The 19,964-nt window shown below is 39.4% G+C and overlaps 1 protein-coding gene across 1 annotated transcript in view; it reads right to left on the reverse strand.

The window, feature by feature from the left end:
* The window catches only part of MMRN1 (multimerin 1), an 89,106-nt gene that overhangs the window by 48,534 nt on the left and 20,608 nt on the right, over positions 1-19,964 (reverse strand). Inside the window, exons 2-3 of the mRNA XM_089526124.1 lie at positions 18,033-18,152; positions 10,876-10,982 (exon numbers count right to left, since the gene is read on the reverse strand). Of these exons, the coding sequence (XP_089382250.1) occupies positions 10,876-10,982; positions 18,033-18,152 (227 nt within the window). The remainder of the gene's footprint in view (positions 1-10,875; positions 10,983-18,032; positions 18,153-19,964) is intronic.

Here is a 19,964-nt window from a genome sequence, read left to right on the forward strand (position 1 = left end):
TTGCAATCTGAATGACAGGCTCATCCCTGTCCTCCCACCTCCTTTAGAGGAAGACACATTTCACACTCCAATCTGCCCACAATTTTAGTGTATTCGCATTGGAATGTTTTAAATTTCTTGCTGTTTAATCCTTTTTTATGGGTTGATAAAGGTTTTTTGGGGGGGAGGGTTGGGGTTTGGGGGGGTTTAAAATTGTATTTTTAAAATTGTATGATGCTATAATTTTATATTGTTGTAATCCGCTTTGATTCCTTTGCGAAAAAGCAGAATATAAATAAATACTAGTAGTAGTAGTAGTAGTAGTACAATTCCCAGAATCCCCTAGCATTGAGTCAGAGCAGTTAAAGAGATCTCAAATTGGATTATTTCTGCAGTGTGTTTTGGATCTAAGAATTAAAACCTGTTGAAAATATAAACCACTGGAACTGTTAATAAATCCCCAGTGATATCATTCAGAATGTGACTGTCTCTTAAATAGGCAGGGTTAGATTCCAATGGCAACTCCCTCTCCTTTGTGAGCAGAGGAATCCAGATAGAGAATGATTATAAGAATTAAGTCTCTTTGTATAATATTTCCAAGCTCTTATGTTCCTGTTGAGTGTCTGCCTTGTTATACACTAAAAATGGGTTGAAAACATCCTGTTTATGTCTCCTTGCTGACCTTAGAGGAAGACTAGTTACAATGCATGATCTGATGCAATAATACCTTCCTCCATTCTGAAAGACAGTAGGAAGCAAACACTACAATGATGGGCTGAAATCAGAATAAAAATCAAGCCAAAGTGATTAATATGTTAGATATTTTACACAGCAATCTCAAAAATCTATCATTTTTGTCAAGCTCATTCTGAATCAGGCCAGGGAGGGGGAGTTTGCCCATCAGTAATAATATCACACTGTACTCCATATAAGAATGAGGAATAATTAAATCTATATTGAGAGGTTACCCAAGGGACATTCAAGAGAACCATATCATTTTTAATAACGAAGGAACAAAATTGCACTCCAGATACTTGAGAATACTCTGAACAGGTCTCTTAAGAGAAGCACTTTCCAGTGAGTGTGAGCAGCAGGAATTCTGCAGTAAATTGCCATTTGGAGTGTGTTTTCTGTTTTATAGAAATGGCTTCCCATACAGTTTCATTGCACTTTTGTACACTATTATAGCTCACTACAAAGGGTGTGAGAAAACCAAGATATAGTAATGAGTATTTCTATACTGCTTGCTAAATATTCAGAATGCTTCTATCTTAACACACACACACACACATATAGTGGCTTAGGAACTGTGCCAGCACACACACTGCATGTTGTCCACAGGAGCTGTTTGTGCAGTCTTGGAGGGTCTTCCTGAAACCCATCCATCAAAATAAAAAATTATGCAGTTCTTGACTAAAACTAGCAGCCCATTCACACTACACAATTATAGCATTATGATTCCTCTTTAACTGCCATACTGCATGCTATGGAATCCTGGGGTTCATAGTTTGGTGCTGCACTACAGCTCTCTGGTGGATAATCCTATGCCTCTCCCTCAATTGCAAATCCTGCAATTCCATAGGATGTTGCCATGGCAGTTAAAGTGGAAGCATAGTGCTGTAATTCTATGGTGGGGAAAGAGTCCAAGCTCTTCTCCCTACATCTTGTTTTACCCCATCAGGCTTCAAGAGAGGGTGCTCATGAATTGTGTCCTGGCTGTCATTCTCACTATACTCCAGATGAAAAGGGGGTCTCACAGTCTCACACGGGATAGAGAGAGCCTAAATCTTAGGGGGAGTTATTTTAGTGCAGCTGAGATTAACATTTTATTACCTGGCTTTTGCTACCTTTGCCCCCCATGCCTGCATAGTCAAGAAAAGGGAGGGCCTCTACCTGCATCAGTCTTCCCTGAAGATCATCTTAAAGACCATTTTCATCAAACAGCTTAAACAATATGCAGGCCCATGACACTGACACTGTCATTTTTCCCCTACTTTAACACCCTGTCTGCATGGGCCAGGATATTCTGGGGGCAGTCACCACAGAGCTGTCCTACCTCCCCTCTTTAGCTGCCATCCGTTCCATGTTGGGGTGACTATCTACATGGGTGTCCCACGGAACTGCCTGGTACATCCACTATCACTGCAGGTTGCTTGCTTCTGAACTCAAAGCAAGGGACCCATAGCAGTAGCGGGTGTGCTAGGCAGTTCAGTGGGACACCCATGCAGGCAGCCACCCTAGTCTGGGAATGAAGCAATCCAGATCTTCCCAGAAGATCCCAAGTAAGAGTTAAGCTTTTAACATTTCTTTTAAAGGTATTATACCACAATTGATTGTGCCAGACATAATATGAACTGTTCACACATGAATCAGGGTTTGGGCCATGTGTCATCCAAACAAATGTGCAAGAAGGAGAGGTGACACGCCTTTTGGGCCAAAAAGGCAAGACCTACGATTTTTTTTATTACTTTGCCTTTGGCATTTGAAAACTTGTGTAATGTCTATTGCATCTTTTGATGAAAACAAGTGCCTTAAAAAAGGGTGCCTCTGCAATATTAGATTTTGTTACATTCCCTAAGGGAGGGGGATTGCACAAGTCCTCTTAGACTGGAATGCAAAGAATATTTGTTAATTTTCACTCCTCATTTTCTGCACAGAAAATATGATCCTTGCACAGCTGGCAGGTAAATAAAATATCATTTCAAATAAAGCATTCCAAATTGACAAGCAACTATCGTGCATGTGGGTGTTCTCACAAGGTTACTTGGGATTTGTTGTACAAGGTAGGAAAAGGCATGGTTCTTAAGCCAAAGCCTCCCTCACGCTGCTCTTTATATACAAGCCAGCACTGAATGCAGGCAAAACAATTAGACCTAAAATTCAGCCAGCAGCCTCCTGGCAGCATAGTTCAAGCTGAAGCAAAATGAGCATGAAGCTGCATCACATTGAGTCAGCCCATTCATCCACCTAACATCACATTCAGGTTGGGGAACCATTTGTAGTGGGGGAAATCCCTTCTGACACGCCCCCCCATCATGGCCTGGAAGGCATCACTAGGGTTTGCATCACCCAATAACTCATGGTGTTACACACACACACCATTGACCTCCTCTCATAATACACCATACAGGATCCTTAGTAATGTGTTTTGTATTGTTACTCATAAATCATAATTCCTATATATCACTGAATGTTGTGACATAAACAACTATTAAAAATAAAAAATATACCTTTAAATTACAATATCATACATACACCTTAAATTTATTTTCATAGTTTCATGTGGTTAAAGTGAAAATTTGGCAAGATGTGATGTTTTTAAAGAATATTTATTTTAAAATAAATAAAAATTTGAGCATTTGGGGGCTTTTCTTTCACTTAGCCACACCCACAACACACCATCTTTTCTGTATTTTAAACAGATGCAGGCAAATGTCACAGCTCTTATCCACCAAAAGGCAGATGACATTGTTTACACTCTGAGGACTCTGCTGCTTTAGGCTTCCGGTCCAAGGTCCTTCTCCTTCCCCTCACCTTTATCTACACAGAGTAATTGTCTGGTTTTTCAAATAGGGGTCTTTCTCAGCCCTATTCAGCACTATTAGGGAGCAAACCTGGGAAAGTTTGCATATAGAACACATTGAAATATGCCCTTCAACATTTCACAGTTGAAAACGGATGCGCATAGCCAAGCAACATCAGAGTGTGGTCAAGATGGCAAAAGTTATTAATGAGGAAGAACACTGAACCTAGGACGGGCTGCAAGTTTGCCTTACGAGAGCCTTCTAGGAAGGGCAAGATTCCACCCCTCCTCTTTATCTGATGAGTTAATTGCATCTAAACTGCTTTTACACTTTAAACTTACTTTGCAGTCACTGAAGTAAGCTGAGGACAAAGGGGGAAGTGGGAGGAGGAGAGAAAAACTGGAACATTTTCAAAGCATATGAAAAAGTGGGATGTGAGAGGGTTTATTGTGACAATTGCCAAATTGGGATGGTAGGTGGATTACAAGCACTCCATCGGCTATTGCTGCCTCACCTCATACCAGAATATGCTGAAAAAGCTGCTGTTCAAAGGCCAAAATATTGTTACATCAGTTTCAGCCACACAAAAAAGTTTGCATTTCAGTAATGCATAAGGCTGGTGCCAGAAAATCAGAAAACTCATGTGTAACAGAAAGAAAGCAATCTCCCTAGATGCAAGGAAAAAGAAAAAAACAGAAATAGCCACTATGAGCTGAATCATGCTGTGAACATATCATGAGATACCCAAATCAGGAGGTCTACCAGCAGAATCCATTGAAGATGTTACTATGTCTTCTCACTGGCCACTATATCTGTTTTGCCAGGAGCCAGGTAATCTCTCCTTGTTTGTAGTCTCATGGCAACAGTAGAAAGAGAATGTTTCCCAAGCCACTAGGGAGTCACTTTTTTGGTGGGTGAGATGCATTTAGGTTGGTGGATCATGCAGGAAGGTTTGAAGGCCTGGCGTACATAGCAACACATTTCAATATGACTAAATATAAAAGTCTAGTCAAGCAGCTTATTGGGGGGTTGGAAAGAGACTAAGGAGAGGGGAAACAGTGTGAATCACAGTTATGACCTTAAACTGAATTTAAATGAAAAACCTTTCTTTAGGTACAAAGGGATTAAGGAAAATAGTTTAACTGTCTATTTCCCCCCTTCTTATCTTAGTTTCCACAGATCCACTGGGCTTGCTGCTATTTGCAGATAAATGCCTCCAGGGTCACAGGGGTTGCCAAGAAGAAAGAAATGCAGGAGCTGAGGTTTGTTGCTTAGTTGACATGATTTTTAACTCCTAAAGCTATTTTGTATAGGGAAGACAGTCTAATATCTGAGCATGGTTCTAAAATCTAGTCTCTCTGTATCCTGAAGGATCAAGCAGTACAGAATATGATATACAATGCTTTGATTCAGTCAATAGTTTGCCTTTGTGCATTCAGAGTAAACGTGGACTTAGCATTAGATTGCTCTCAACACAAACTGGATTTGCATTCTCTCTGGTCAAAATCCTATTGGACTCTGATAGAATGTGAAGTTTCTCCAGTATACGTACACCAAAGTTTGAACAATCAAAGGCAAAAGGAGGCTAATAAAGGGAGAAACAGGCAGCCAGGTGAAGGAAGCAGAGCTGGGAGAAGGGGCAGAGGCACAATGGCTACATCATCTAGCATCCTTTGCACAGCTTGGCACTAAGAAATAGACACCAACTTGTCTCCATCTCTCACCAAAGATTTAGGAGATTATCACACGAGGGATATTTACACTTTAATAACACTATTTGGACATTATTTAGCAATGGCAAAATTGCAACACTTACTTTCACACGGTGTCGCAATAACAGGTCATAAACTATTCATGAGTGGTAAAATAGCACTTTTACAAAAGAAGGGGTTGTGATTAGAGAGAAAAAACAGGTAATCTCTCACCGCTTTGACTCACAAGTGTGATTCAGGAAGTGATTCTGCCGAACGACACACTGGGAGACAGGGATTCAATTTATTTCTGGAAGGATTAATGATGGATTCTCAATGGCACTATTGAAATGTGATTACCTTTCACACATTCACAAAAGCGCTAATGAAGCTATATTAGCAAGTCATTAATGCTTTTTTGTCATTAATGAGAAGTTGCACTCACACAATGCTTCGATGATGGGACAAGTACGGTATGTGCACAACATTGTGTGAAAATCTTCCTGCAATCATGCAAACATGACGAAAGCATAGCACTTTTCTCCCATTTCTTATCCCCATGTGGTAATATCCTTAGGCTGCTGCCACAATACAGAATTAATGCAGTTTGACACCTCTTTAATTGTCATGGCACCATCCTATGGAATCCTGGGATTTGTAGTTTGTTGTGGTACCAGAATTCTCTGTCAAAGAAGGCTAAATATCTCGTGAAACTATAAATCCCATAAATCCATAACATTGAGCCATGCCAGTTAAAGCAGTGTCAAGCTGCATTAATTTCAAAATATAGATGACGCCTTACTTGAATAGATGGTTTGCATTTAGTCCATCTTGCTGAATAGAATTTTGGAAAGGAACCAAAAATGTTTAGTTTTGAGGGAGAAAAGTGGGGATATTTTTTTTAATGTTAAACAGTGGAAAGGGTCTACAGACTTTTCAAAGGGAGAATTGTCCCTCTTTCAAAGGGAAGTAATTCACTTTTTATTTTGATGAGAAAAAGAATGGCCTGGGAGGAGTGAAGTGCTGCAAAGGTAGCAGAAAGAGGGGAGACCATTTGCACATTTGTGATCTAGGTCATACATCCTTCCTTCTGACAGATGGGATGGCACTTTTCAAACCACATCAAAAGCCATGATGAACAAGAGGTTGTACTGAAAGATGGCACAAATAAATTCTACATGCTGTAATTATAGAAAGCAACAATTAAGTACTCCACATGGGGATATGAGATCTAGCTGTCTTTACAGCTTATCCTAGCAGCAGCCAAGGCTGCAATATAAGCTGAAATCTCTGTTCACATTCTCAGTGGTTGCTGTTATCTTCATATGGCTGTAACTGTCAACAGGAGTTAAATACCTGCATTCATCCCAATTAATTACATAGGATTTATCAGGTGGCAGTGTGACGATATCATCTATGATGGGAGGGGAGGGATCAGTTACTTTCCTGTGATAAGGGACCACCTGATGGATGTCCTTTTATCCTTTCACTTACTATTCTTTTGTTCCCAAATATATTGGCTGCCAGTGTGATGGCATTTCCCCCTCCAAACAGTCAATCACATGCAACACCCTCCTTATTAAATCAACTAGCTGCTTTACTTTGAGATATGCCACAGTTTGTATAACCCCCAATCTTCCTTTCAGCTCCATTGTAGCATTTTATATTTCTTTGCAGGAATTATGTTCAGTAATTAAATGTGGGCCATGTCACTCAAAATTCAGAGACAAGCCACTCAACAGAGAGCTGTAGCCTTTCACAGCTCCATGATGAGCATGTATCATAAACTCATGTTTGTTGCTTTTGTGCTTTTGTGTTTGTCTGGGATGGACATGGTGGTGCCGATGTTTTACATGAAGAAGATCCTAAGTTAAACCTCCAGCACGTTAAGATTTTAAAAAAGGACCGGCAATTTTGTGACAACCTTTGAGACTATACTCTTTCTCCATTGCAATTCCATTACTGAATTTTAGCAGCAAGTACAGTGATGCTATGGTGAAGGATGTTGTTAATTGCTATCAAGTTAGCTTTGACTTAGAGCAATCATATGAATGAGAGACCTCCAGGAAACTTTGGGGCTCAACAGACCATGTAAGGGGTGGCTCTGTGTCGCCCCTTTCCTTGCCAGTTTAGGGCCATGGCAACCACATGCCGCAGCCCCAATCTGGCCTTTCCATGGCACACACACAAAAAAAAGAAGCTGCAAAAAGCAACTCTTTTCATGCTGTGAAAAGAGCACCCTAGCCACTGCAAAAGTAGCTTTTCGGCACTCCTTTTGCTCAGCACCAATGTAGCACTGTGATGCCCCACACTGTGTGGTTGGGCACACAGCGTGATGCAGGCATGGGGGCAGTGGGGGGGGGGTGGCTGGATGTGAACACCATGCCCCCATGCAATCCCCACACCAGTCTGCACAGGCTCTTTGTTATTAACAGCCCAGCGAAAGACTTACAGACTCAAAGCTGTGGCTGCCTTTATTGAGTCAATCCACCTGTGTTATAGTCTTCCCCTTTTTCTGCTGCCTTCCACTTTACCACCATTATTGTCTTTTCTAAGGAGTCATGTCTTCTCGTGGTATGCCGAAAGTATGATAGCCTCAATTTAGTCATCTTGACTTCTAATGAAAGTTCAGACATGATTTGCTTTCAAACCCATTTATCTGTCTTTTGGACCATTCATGGTATCCAGAGCATTGTCCTCCAGCACTACATTTTAAATGAGTTCATTCTCTTTCTATCAGCTTTCTTCACTGTCTAGCTTTCCCAACCATATGTGGTATGATTCATAGGATGGATAGGCAACATGTAGCTCTGGGACCACATGTACTGCCACATATATTTTATCACCCTTAACTTCTCCAAAGAGAGCCAGCATGGCATAGTGCTTTGAGTGTTAGACTACTACTCTGGAAACCAGGGTTTAGTTCTCAGCTTGGCCATGAAACCCACTGGGTGACCTGTGGCAAATCATACTCTCTCAGCTTCAGGGAATGCAATGGCAAACCTCCTCTGAACAAATCTTGCCAAGAAAACCACTTGATAAGGCCTTAGGGTGTCCAAATGTCAGAAATGACCTGAAGGCATACAACAAAAACAACAACTCCAAATGGCCCAGAATGTCCCTTGTCAGCTCCTCAAGGGTGAATGGTATTTCCTGGAAGCCTATAGGAGTTCTCAACTCACCTTTTAAAGAGATTTCAAGCCACTGTACTGTTTAACATCAAAAACACCAATTTTTCTAAGCCCCAAGTGGCCTATTGTTTATTACATATTAATGGCTTTTTTTTTTTTTTTTTTTTTTTTTTTTTTTTGTAATTTGAACTCTAACCTGTTTAATTCTTTTTTAAGGGGGATATGGTATATATACTATGGAATGTAGAATGTTTTTAAATGTTGTAGGCCACTTTGATTGTTTTCACAAAAAGTGGGATATAAATAAAAAAATTATTGTTGTTGTTGTTGTTATTATATTAGCAATTTCTATTTTTGTTGGTTTGTTACTTTCTGGGTTTTGTCTTCAAAGTCCAGCACTTCCCTCCATGGTCCCAAGTAGGCTAAAATTGAATCTGGAAGTAATATGATATCACTACTGTTTTAGGATCTGAAAATAGACCCCCATCATTTTTACTTTTATAGTATATATTTTGAAAAAGCAGTAATAATAAACCTTGGGAACCTTTCATATTCCTAATGGCTGGGGTTGTGGATGTAAAAGCTCCATGGATGAACAGAGCCATTCTAGCTCACCCAAAATACCTCCCTCTTCTCAGTTGTGATATAAGAGGGAATCTTGTATCCATGGGGATTCCAGTCTTGCCAGTATTAAGACTTTCTGCTCTTGGATGCAAACAGCCGTGACTTCTCTACATTTCTCCACATAAATTTTTAATCACAGCCTCTTCCCTACCGCCGGTGATTGAGTTCCCTACCGCAGCTAATGGCATTTCTTGTAATATTCATCCATTTAAAATATGTATGTGGGTGCCATATCTTATTTTTCAAGGGGAACTTGTGTGTAAGGCTAGGAGCAAGTGATAGCAGTCATATAGCCTGTTAAACTACAGTGCCTTTGCCATGTGTTTGATCACTAGGGCAATCGTAAGAGTACAGGGCTCCCTGCCTCAAAGAAGCAATGTTTTACACAAGGTCGGTACAATCGCCGGTGTGGCATTTTGCCATCTGCCTCAGTCTTAATCCAAATGAAACTCAGGCTATAAATTTACTTTGACTTCAATGGGAATAGGATTGAGTGTCTAAATGGATGCCCTCTGGCTGGAATATATTCAGAGACAGCGTACCTTTAAAAGTCAGGCGGGTCAAGCTGCTATAGGTGAATTAATTTTTAAACAAGAGGCATTCAGGAGGCCATGATTTAATATCTCTAAGTAATTACTTTATAAAATGATGTCTTGAACTGGATGGTTTTCTCTGTCAGGGTTGAATTAACCAGTATGCTGACTATGCTGAAGATGAGGTCCTCACCAGATTTATTCTCTTGCTGTGACTGACTTATCAGAGAATATTTTTCAGGATCAGTCAGGATTCAAGCCAGAGGCTTCATGCTTTGTACAGAGGTGTCCTTAACATGAGTCATTTGGGGCTGTGCACTAGAAGACAAATAGCAAAGTGCTTCAGGCGTAGTCCCTATCCCCCTTTTTGGCATGTTTATCATAAGAAATAGCTTTATCTTTTATTTTGAAACAATGCTAGTCCAATTTTAAGAAATGTCCACATGGCTCCTCCAGCCCATACATCCAAGTTGTTACTTCAGGTCTCTTTGCCTATCCCCACCCCCACCACACAATATTTCATATATGAAAACCAAACAACATCAGAGTGTGGCAAAGATGATAAAAGTTATTGATGAGGAAGAAAACACAAGCTAGGAGAGCTATTAAAGTTTGAGCTATTAAAATTCCCCTAAGCAGATTAATTTATGTGTGCCCTCCCGGCACCCCAGTATTTTGGATAACAGTGTTTAAGAGTCCTGGTGGCACAGTGGTTAAATGCCTGTACTGCAGCCACTCACTCACAAACCATAAGGTTGTGAGTTCAATACCAGCAAAAGGGCTCAAGCTTGACTCAGGCTTGCATCCTTCCGAGGTCGCTAAAATGAGTACCCAGCTTGTTGGGGGCAATTACCTTACAGTTGTAAACCACCTAGACACAGTATGAAGTGGTATATTAATGAAGCTGTTTGTTTTGTTTTACCAGTGGCTCCTACTGTGCAATACTAACAAACATTAGCTATGGCACCACTGCTATTATCTATGAGAGACCTTATGCTTTGCTACTCATCTGTCCGATGTGAGAGACCCTACCAACAGCAGTGCTATAATCATCATAGCCTCTTTCTTTACAGGAACATACAATCCCACCACCATAAAAAAGTGAACATACATTCCTGGGTTTAACATGTGCTCAGAAGTTTCTTGTTCTTCCCTTCTCTATCTGCTTCCCTGCGCCACCATTTGCACCTGGTTTCAGTTATTGGACCTCAGGAGTTCTAATTAAAGCAAAGTACATCTTGTAAGCCTGAAGTTTGCCCAATTCATTTGGAAGGCCATCCATATCCATCTACCACCGATGGTCCTCCACATCCTGACACACACACACAAGCTGTCTCTTCTTGCAAAGGGATCAGATCGTTCCTCTGAAAGGCTTAACCATCATTTTCCATACCTTTGGGCTGGCATGTTCCTCCACTATATCCCGGACAGCACTTCCATTCCAGTGATGTCACTATCATGTGTTTGATCCTGTAAGCTTGGTGAGTCCTTGACTGGGAGCTGCAAGGTGATTTGGAAAGCAAATGTTAGTGGGGGTTTGTCTCAGATGAATGGACATGATACAGGATGATACATCAGTAATAGGCCACAGAGGGATTATTTTTGAAGTCTATTGATTGCATCCTGTGCAAGACCACAAGTGAATGCTTTTTACAGAATGGCCTCATGTCAAAACTAGTGAAAATAAAGACTTCAGGAGTACAGCTGAAATTAAATATTGGGAGGCATTTATTTTATTTATTTGTTTGAAATACTCATTAGCTTCTCTGCAGCAAAACGTCTCAGAGTAGCTTATGGATTTAGAAGACTGGACTTCGTAATTCAGAATAAGCAACCATATGAAACAGAGCCATAACCCGAGAGTATAAAACCTCCAAATTGCATCAAGGGATCTGCACAAATAAAATGTGTTTTAATTGATTCTCAGAAAAAACTGGTAGCACCAGAAGTAATCTTCCTAGGTAATAGGAAGGTAATACAAATAGGGTTCCACAACAGAAATTCACCTCACGTGAGAGAGTAGGAGGACTGAAAGCAAAAGGCTGCTCTTAATTCCTAAACAGATTTATGCAGGAAAGGGCAATATATTACAGAATCTAAACTGATAGTTTTCAAAGAAGCCATATTCAAAGTAGACATGTACATCACTTGCAGCATAAAAAGGAAGAAGGAAGGAGTGGCGGCGGGGGGGGGGGTGGTGGTAAATGTGGCAGCACCTTTAAGACTGGTGTTTGTTTTTTCAGATGAAAATAATTTTATTTTCGTAGAATCCAAAGTGGAATCAAAATTTGTAAATACTAGAAACCAGTGTTTTATAAAACAGACAAATAGATAAATTAAGAGGTTTCTCCCATTCAAGTATAACAACAAGTTATAATATTTTAGTACAAAACTATTACTACTACTACTACTTATTGTTGCTGTTATTGTTGTTGTTGTTGTTTAGTCATTTATATCCTGCCATTTCCCCAGTAATGGGACTCAAGGCAGCTTTAAGATTTTAATACTGATTGAGATTAAAATGCATGAGAACACATCAATAAAATTATATAAAAGTTATTTTAAAATCCAGTTACACAATCCACAGAATTAAAACCATTAAAATCATTAAAAGACAGATGATAAAAGTTAATAAGACAGCATACCATTAAAATCCAATTGCAGTTAATTCATAAAAGCCTGTCAGAATAGAAAATTGTTCACTTTCCTATTCCTCATCCTTTTTCAAAAAACAAAAAACAGTCTGTTCCACCAAGTTTTCTGGTAGCAGGTAGATCTATCTAGCATTTAACCTAAACATGCATTGCTCTGAGGCATAGTGGGAGATCAACATGGTCCGGTATTGCTCTGTCCTACCACATTGTCAGGGTCCACGAGAGGTGCTTTGCTTTGAATCACCTCCAACATACAACCAACTCTAGTCTTTACTTTGCTTCCATTTTGTAGGGTATATGCAGTAAATACTCTGTTGAATAATGACCTAAGTCAGGGCGGGCAAGCAGGCTGCATGCAGTTCTTGTGGCTCCTAAATGCAGCTTCATAAGCCCCTCCAAATGCTCCCCCAAAGCCATCAGATCCTCTAAAGCTGCCTGCAAATGTGGCAATTTGTTTTCTTCAACTCCTAGAGACCTCCAATCTCCTAAAAACGTCCTGAAGAAATAAACATGTCCAAAATTTGGACCAAAAGGTGTCCAGAAGTGGCATTACATCACTTTTGGTATGCCAAAAAACAAAACAAGAAAAAGCCAGTAGGCCCACCAGGGCTGCATCCACACTACAGAAATAATCCAGTTCAACACTTTACTTTAACTGCCTCAGTGCTATGGGAATTGTAGTTTCTTGGAGCACCAAAATTCTCTGACAGAGAAGACTAAATGTCTCACAAAACTACAGAACCCAGACTTTCATAGGACCAAGCAATTGTAGTTAAAGTGGTGCCAAACTGGACTATTTCTGCAGTGTGGATGCAGCCCTGGTAGGTACAGATGGGAAGAATGGCTCCTGCCCTTCATAGGTGAACTGAAGAGTTCTGCTTTGCCTCAGGTATTAAAGGGGATCATATCTCTTCCTTTACAAAAGACAGAAAGAGGAATGCAGCAGGTTCCAAGAGAAACAAGAAGATTGTGACAGGTATCACAGGAAAGAGGTGATGCTTATTTCCTATTGAAGAAAAAAATCTCATTAAAAACTTAGGAAGGGAAATAACTTAAATTTTACAAATGAATCAAGCAAAACTTCCTATTATTTGCAATTGATGTTTCTGTTTGAATTTTCATTCCTGACACACATAGCAATAGGGAAATCCATAGGAGTTTAGTGTTCTGAAGGCAAACTAGGTAAATATTTATTTTTATGTGACTTGAATTATGCCTCTAGATTCAGATGACCATGAATAACTGCCTAGTAAATGTATGTCATGAAGAACTTGAAACCTGGTTCCAAAATATTCACATCCGCTTGAAGCTTCTACTCAAACATGTCTTCTCCAGTTGCTAAACTGAAAGACATACAATTATAACAGAGATTTCAACATCCTTGTAACTTTCTAGGCTTATTTCTTATCAGTGATGTCTGCTCAAGATGGCTTTGGACATCACAGTCAAGCAAAATCCGTGCATGATGCACATGTGGTGCAAATCTTACACATTTAGCAAGAGGTGCCTTAAAAGATTTATACAATGAGGAAGCTCTACAGTGCCAAGTTCCAAATTGAGGGGGGTGAGGCACCTATGTGCATTGAGCTGAATGTGCAAATAATCCCCCATGCTACTATGTATGGTACTGACCCTCCCTCAATGAATTTTGATTAGGATTGGATGAAAATTGTATGAAATCGGAAGCTAAGAGGGAGGGAAAACCTATTGGCAGAGTCTTCAGTTGTTACTTTTTGGACTATTGTATATACTCTACTATAAGTCAACCTCATGTATAAGTCGAGGTAGGTTTGGGAGTGAAAATTATGGATTTTGATATGACTCATGTATAAGTCGAGGGTAAAACTTAGGTGCATGTAACAAAGGTTCTAAAGGATGAAGCAAAGAAAAACAATGCCAAAGAATGTACAAATTTCCAGCTGTGATAACTGTTTCTGCTCACACTAAATGCTGGATGGGTGAGAGAATAGAGGAAGGTCAGTGCTTCCAGGACAGATTATACTCTTGCTTTTCACCAAGGGATGGTTCCTTTTTTAAATAAGAGTTAAAGTACAATACTTACATTGACTCATGGATAAATTGACTCAGTTTTTTTGGGTCAATTTTTTGACTAAAATTTCTAGACTTATACATGAATATATACAGTATAGCTCCCAAGATCATTCAGCCATCCTCTTTATTCCCTAGCTAGTTGAGGGTGTCTGTGAGTTTTCTACACTCTGAACTTTGGTCAAGGAATGTTTGAGACTTTTCAGTGGAAAAGTGGGATGAAAAAAGCTGGGGTAGATATGTGGAATTTAGGCTAGAACTAATCTTAGGACATGAGATCTCCCAATCTGAAGGTTTCTGCATAGTGTCTCCCAGCTCTAAACAGACCAAGTCTACTTTACTGAACATCAGATGCACCAGGAAAAGGAGGTTAATTCTGCTGGCAATAAAGCTAAGGGTGAATAACAGTTTCAGCACCCGCCTGCCAGCCAGTGAGACAGTGACACAGACATGCAACAAGAGTCCTGCTTCTGATAGTCACAGCCTTGCTTGCTGATGCAAGGGGATGGAACCATTATCCACTCATTGGCTGATCACCAGGAGAAAAGAAAGGACTTCCTTCTCTTGGTGAGACTGATGCCCAGTAAAGTAAATTGGGGGAGAGGCAGTTGTCATTGCAGAAAGTGTGCCAGGATCATGACTATGTAGGGATGTGAATACAGATCAGTTATGGATGCATAACTCCATGTTACACATCAGTTCCATTATGTGTAAGGACACTGACTAAGGAGCACCAACCTGCATTGTGACACTCTTGACAGTGCCTCATTACACATCTTTTGAATCCCCTAACATGATTTCTTCAACCCTCTGCTACTTAGTTAAGTATATGTAAAGTTACATAATGTACACTGTGACAGAGGATTCCAACTAAACAATATTTTTAAGGATTCAAGCATCCACACCAAATTATTTATTGTTTGTTTCAAAGACTGATTGATTGATTATTTATTTATTTGTTTATTTGTTTGTTTATTTCAAGGACCAAAGCAAGGTGAAATCATGAAATGACATCCTTGACTCATGAGATTTTCCCTGCTTTGAGATATTTTTGGTGCAAGTAATAACACAATGTATTTAGTGTTTACTTTCATGTTACTACTCTTGTTCTGAAAAATTTTGCTACAGTCTGCTATTGAGTGAGCAAAAACAGTGTGCTGCTCTAAAGGTCCTTCACCTGCAAAAATATTTCAGAGGTCTTTCTTTTTCATCGTTTCAAATTCAGTTCTGTAGCAATAAATTGCTTAGAGTGCTGCGGTTAGGTAATCTATTGTACTCTGAGCACTTTTTTAGTTACAATCTGATCTAACCCTAACACTGTAGCCTGGCCTGACTCATAGAGGGAAAGGTTCCAGGAAACAAATCCTTGCACATTTCAAATACCAATTGGCACTGGAATCAAATTTTCCCCTTAATCTTGGTTGGATGATATCTCAGCCTGAGCAAAAGAGACTTGAAAATTGAAAAGGGTTTGAGTTTTATGAGAGGAGATGGACTGGATTTTAAATTTTTCCCTAGACCACAGTCATGTCTTATAGGCATGCAAACATGCCACCTAGTGGAAAATAATAAGCTGAATGAAACAGTTTGGAAGTCTTTGAAAAATTCCACTATGCTTCCATAGGATCTAGAAAGGAAGTAACAATGTTTGTCCCTCAGATTTGGACACTTATTGGAGGACCCTAAGCATCTGTATTTCAAATGATTCTGAGGCAATTTTCAAGTAGCAAAAGAAAGTCCTGACCTGATCTTTTACACCTTTGAAATCACAAAGCTCTTGCACTCTAAAACATTAGTAGGGAAGGACAAATTCATTTATTTCCAGCCTATGTCATTGTTGCGCATGGGTTCTGTACTATTACCATTTTTAAAAGCTGCATGAAAATTCCCATCTAAATACATATATAAATAAGAATTTTAAGGGCATTTTCCTCAAAAAGCATTTTTTTGTCAAAAATTGTGGAGAGAGAGAGAGAGAGAGAGAGAGAGAGAGAGAAGGAACAGACTCTCACACTCTTAGAAAACAGAAAAGGTAGTGGATAACCAAATTTTGATCTCCACAATATTATTTCATATTATGAATATTTACCAAGCATCTTGTCATTCAGGATAAAAATCCTTCCAAAGCAAGTTACCGATAGGATGAAAGTAACTTATAGCAACAATACAGAAGAATAATTCATAAAGGACAATTGAAGGTAAAAATCCCTGTGGTGGAAAGGGAAGGAGAAGGCCAAGGACCAGGGGCCTCACATTGCTCTGGCTTTCTGGCTTTAGATCTTTCCCAAAGGACCATGTGTGCTATTGGTCTTCTGTGGGAAGGGGTCAGCCCATCTGGACTAAGACCCTGAGATGATCTTTGCCTGCCTGCCTGCCTCTTTTGGTATAGCCCCCAGAGAAAGAGCTTGGGGGAAAATGTAAAACTAATCCATTCCTCCTCATCATCATGATGTTCAAAAATTACACAATGTTTAAAAAAGTAAGTCTTTGTATTACTCATCTAGTTTTTTCTTTTTCTTTTAAGCCAACCCTCAAGATTGATAAGAACAGTGTAAAACTTGATAAACACTTGTCGAAGTACCTCTATAAATGCCTAAAATCTCTTTATAGGTAACTAAGTATTTGTGTTTCACTAGTTAAATAGCTGCAAGCCCATTTGTTGCATTTTTTAAGAAGTATAACTTTGTTGTTCTTGTTACAAAAAAGAAGATAATGCACTACAGGTAAGGATATTGTTTTAACTCATTACTTCCAAGCACTGAACACAGGGTAAATATCAGTAACTCCATGGGAAAAGGGATAGCTCAACTGGAACAAAGGCCTAAAGTGATCTTTATCTACTTTCCTATCTTTCCATTAAAGTGTTTGCATCAGTGGTGGCTGGTGGCTTGCATATCTCACTGGGACAATGAAATTCCTTATATTTGTTATCCAGCCATACCTAGGGTTCAGACACCCCTACACAATGCCATACACAATCATATATTGCAGCATTCCATCTTGTTCTTAAGTATCGCTCTCATACAAACGTATGTTATGTACTAACAATGCCTTAATTGTCTAATTCAAAGAATGTGTTTGATACAAAAAGCAGGGTGTTGGGTTTTTTTTTAAAAAAAAAATACACACACAAGGAAATGGTCCTGGCATATACAATCCACCTAGAACCTTTTAAGAAATTGGTGAATCTTTTCTTTTGTTTTATAGCTGGTTAAAGCTGGTGATAGGAAAGGCTGAATACATCTAGGGTAAGGAGTAATCCATTGTTTCATGTGGCCAAGGAGTATATGTATTAGCTAAATTGTGTTAGGTCTTTATTTTCACAATTTCACTTTGTCATTATGGCATATTGATCCACTAAAACAAAAAACAAAATCCATGTGCTTTCTAATAACCTTTCTTTCATCCTCAAAGTTACCATTCCAAACCAGGTAAGAATATTTCTGGGAAATGGTACACAATTCACATTGCATCTGAGCATTATAAGCTTAACTGATTGTGACCATCCATAGTATCACTAATCTTGCATAGCAGTTGGAGGACTTCTGTGTCCAGCCATGGCCACAGGCATGTCAACATATTTCTGTTTCCTTTTGTCAGGAGCCCTGCTATGCAGTACTGGAAGTTCACAACTACTTGAGCTTATAATGGTATCTGCACAATTCTTCTATGCATAGTGCATGCTATCCATACAGTTCCTATCTCCCAATAAGTTAAGGTGTGGTGTTTTGAATAAGAAAATAGCAGAATAATGCTGTAGGAGAGCTCCTCAGGACATTATAGGGCTTTGTACACCTTCCTTTTCATTATTAAAATACATCTATGCAATCTAAACCACATTACATACCTTGATCCACAGGGACCTGTAATCCAGTTGCATGGCACAGCTCTCCCTGATGCATAGCTTTCTACATTGTCAACTACAATAGTGGGCTGGAGCCTTGTATGAACATAGGCACACCAATTCCTGTGTAAATGTAAGAAAGAAATAGTGATTAGTTCCATTGTGCATCAGTCTCAATGTGCATTAGCAACTTCGCTGGCTCTACTATGTAGTAACACAACAATAGCCCCTTATTAGACACAGATGTTATGGAACTGCCCAGTTCTAATTCCTGCAGACATCATTCCACTTATGAAGATGTTAAGTCCCCAGCAGGTTTTTGGCCTGTTTATTTATTAATTCGTTTATTTAATATTTCATCTTTCACCTGTTACTAGGCCCAAGGTGGTTCACATCAAGTTAGAAACAAAGTACCCTTAAGAAAAGAACTTTTAAAAAATTAAATGAGCAATTCTGTTAATAGTTGCAATAGTTAAAACACATTAAAACATAATAAAACATGTAAAAGGATAATACAGCCTATGGAATAGATCTTTCTGCCACAGCAACTTCAAAGCCAAAGGCTTAGCTAAATATAAAAGTGTTTGACAAAGAGAACAGACAGAGTCTCCCAGAGAAAGGAGTTCCACAAGTTGGTAGCAGCCAACAAGAAGGCTTTCTCCCCTGTTTTCACCAAATGTGCCTGTGATGGTGGCAAAATAGAAAGAAAGGCTTCTCATGAAGACTTTGAAAGTCAGGCAGGCTCATAGAAGGAGATACAGTCTTTGAGATAGGCTAGACCTGAGTTGCATAAGGCTTTAAAGCTCATAAAAGTGTACCACTAAAATCATAAATGGTTATGGAATAAGGATGTAAAACCTTATGTTGTCTTCCCTTACAAAGGTGAATGGTTACTATAGGTTTTTTCCCTGCTGCAGGAGAAAGAAAGTATTCTTTCATATTTGAAAAGTCTGAAAATATTTGAGGAGTATGAGAACTAGAGAACAGGAGAAATCCCAGCAGACTGAAGAAGAGCAAACATTGTCCCCATCTTCAAAAAGGCGGGAAAAGAGGATCCCAACAATTATCATCCAGTTAGTCTGACATCAATACCAGGAAAGATTCTGGAGCAATGCCATAATCACAAAAAGTCAACATGGGTTTCAGAGAAACAGGTCATGACAGACAAATCTAATCTCTTTTTTTGGTTAAAATTACCAGCTTGATAGAAGAACAGAATGCATAGATATAGTATATCTTGATTTCAGTAAGCCCTTTGACAATGTTCCCCAAGATATTCTTGCAAACAAACTGGTAAAATGTGGGCTAGACAAAGTAAGTATTACATGGATTTGTAACTGGTTGACTGGCCAGACCCAAAAGGTGCTCAACAATGGCTCCTTTTCATCCTGGAGAGAAGTGACCAATGGGGTCACACAGGGGTCTGTCCTGGGCCCAGTGCTATTCAACATCTTTATCAATGACTTGGAGGACAAAATTGGGGGTATACTTATCAAATTTGTAGATGACACCAAATTAGGAGGAATAGCTAACAGCCCAAAGGACAAGATCAAAATTCAAAATGACCTGAACAGAATAGAAAGCTGGGCCAAAGCTAACAATATGAAATTCAAAATGAAGAAATGTAAGGTACTGCACTTAGGGTGGAAAAATGAAATGAACAGATATAAGAAGGGTGACACCTGGCTGAACAAGAGACTTATCCGTGTGAAAGGGATCTAGAAGTCCAAGTAGACCACAAGTTGAACATGAGTCAATAGTGCGATGCAGCAACTAAAAAGGCCAATGTGATATTAGGCTGCATCAATAGAAGTATAGTGCCTAGATCACAGGAAGTAATAGTGCCACTGTATTCTGTTTTGGTCAGGCCCCACCTGGAATATTGTGTCCAGTTCTGGGCACCACAATTTAAAAAGGACATTGAGAAACTGGAGC

The sequence above is a fragment of the Sceloporus occidentalis genome, unplaced genomic scaffold (assembly GCF_023333645.1).
Source record: "Sceloporus occidentalis isolate IW3139 unplaced genomic scaffold, rSceOcc1.0.p SCAF_5, whole genome shotgun sequence".
NCBI lineage: Eukaryota > Metazoa > Chordata > Lepidosauria > Squamata > Phrynosomatidae > Sceloporus > Sceloporus occidentalis.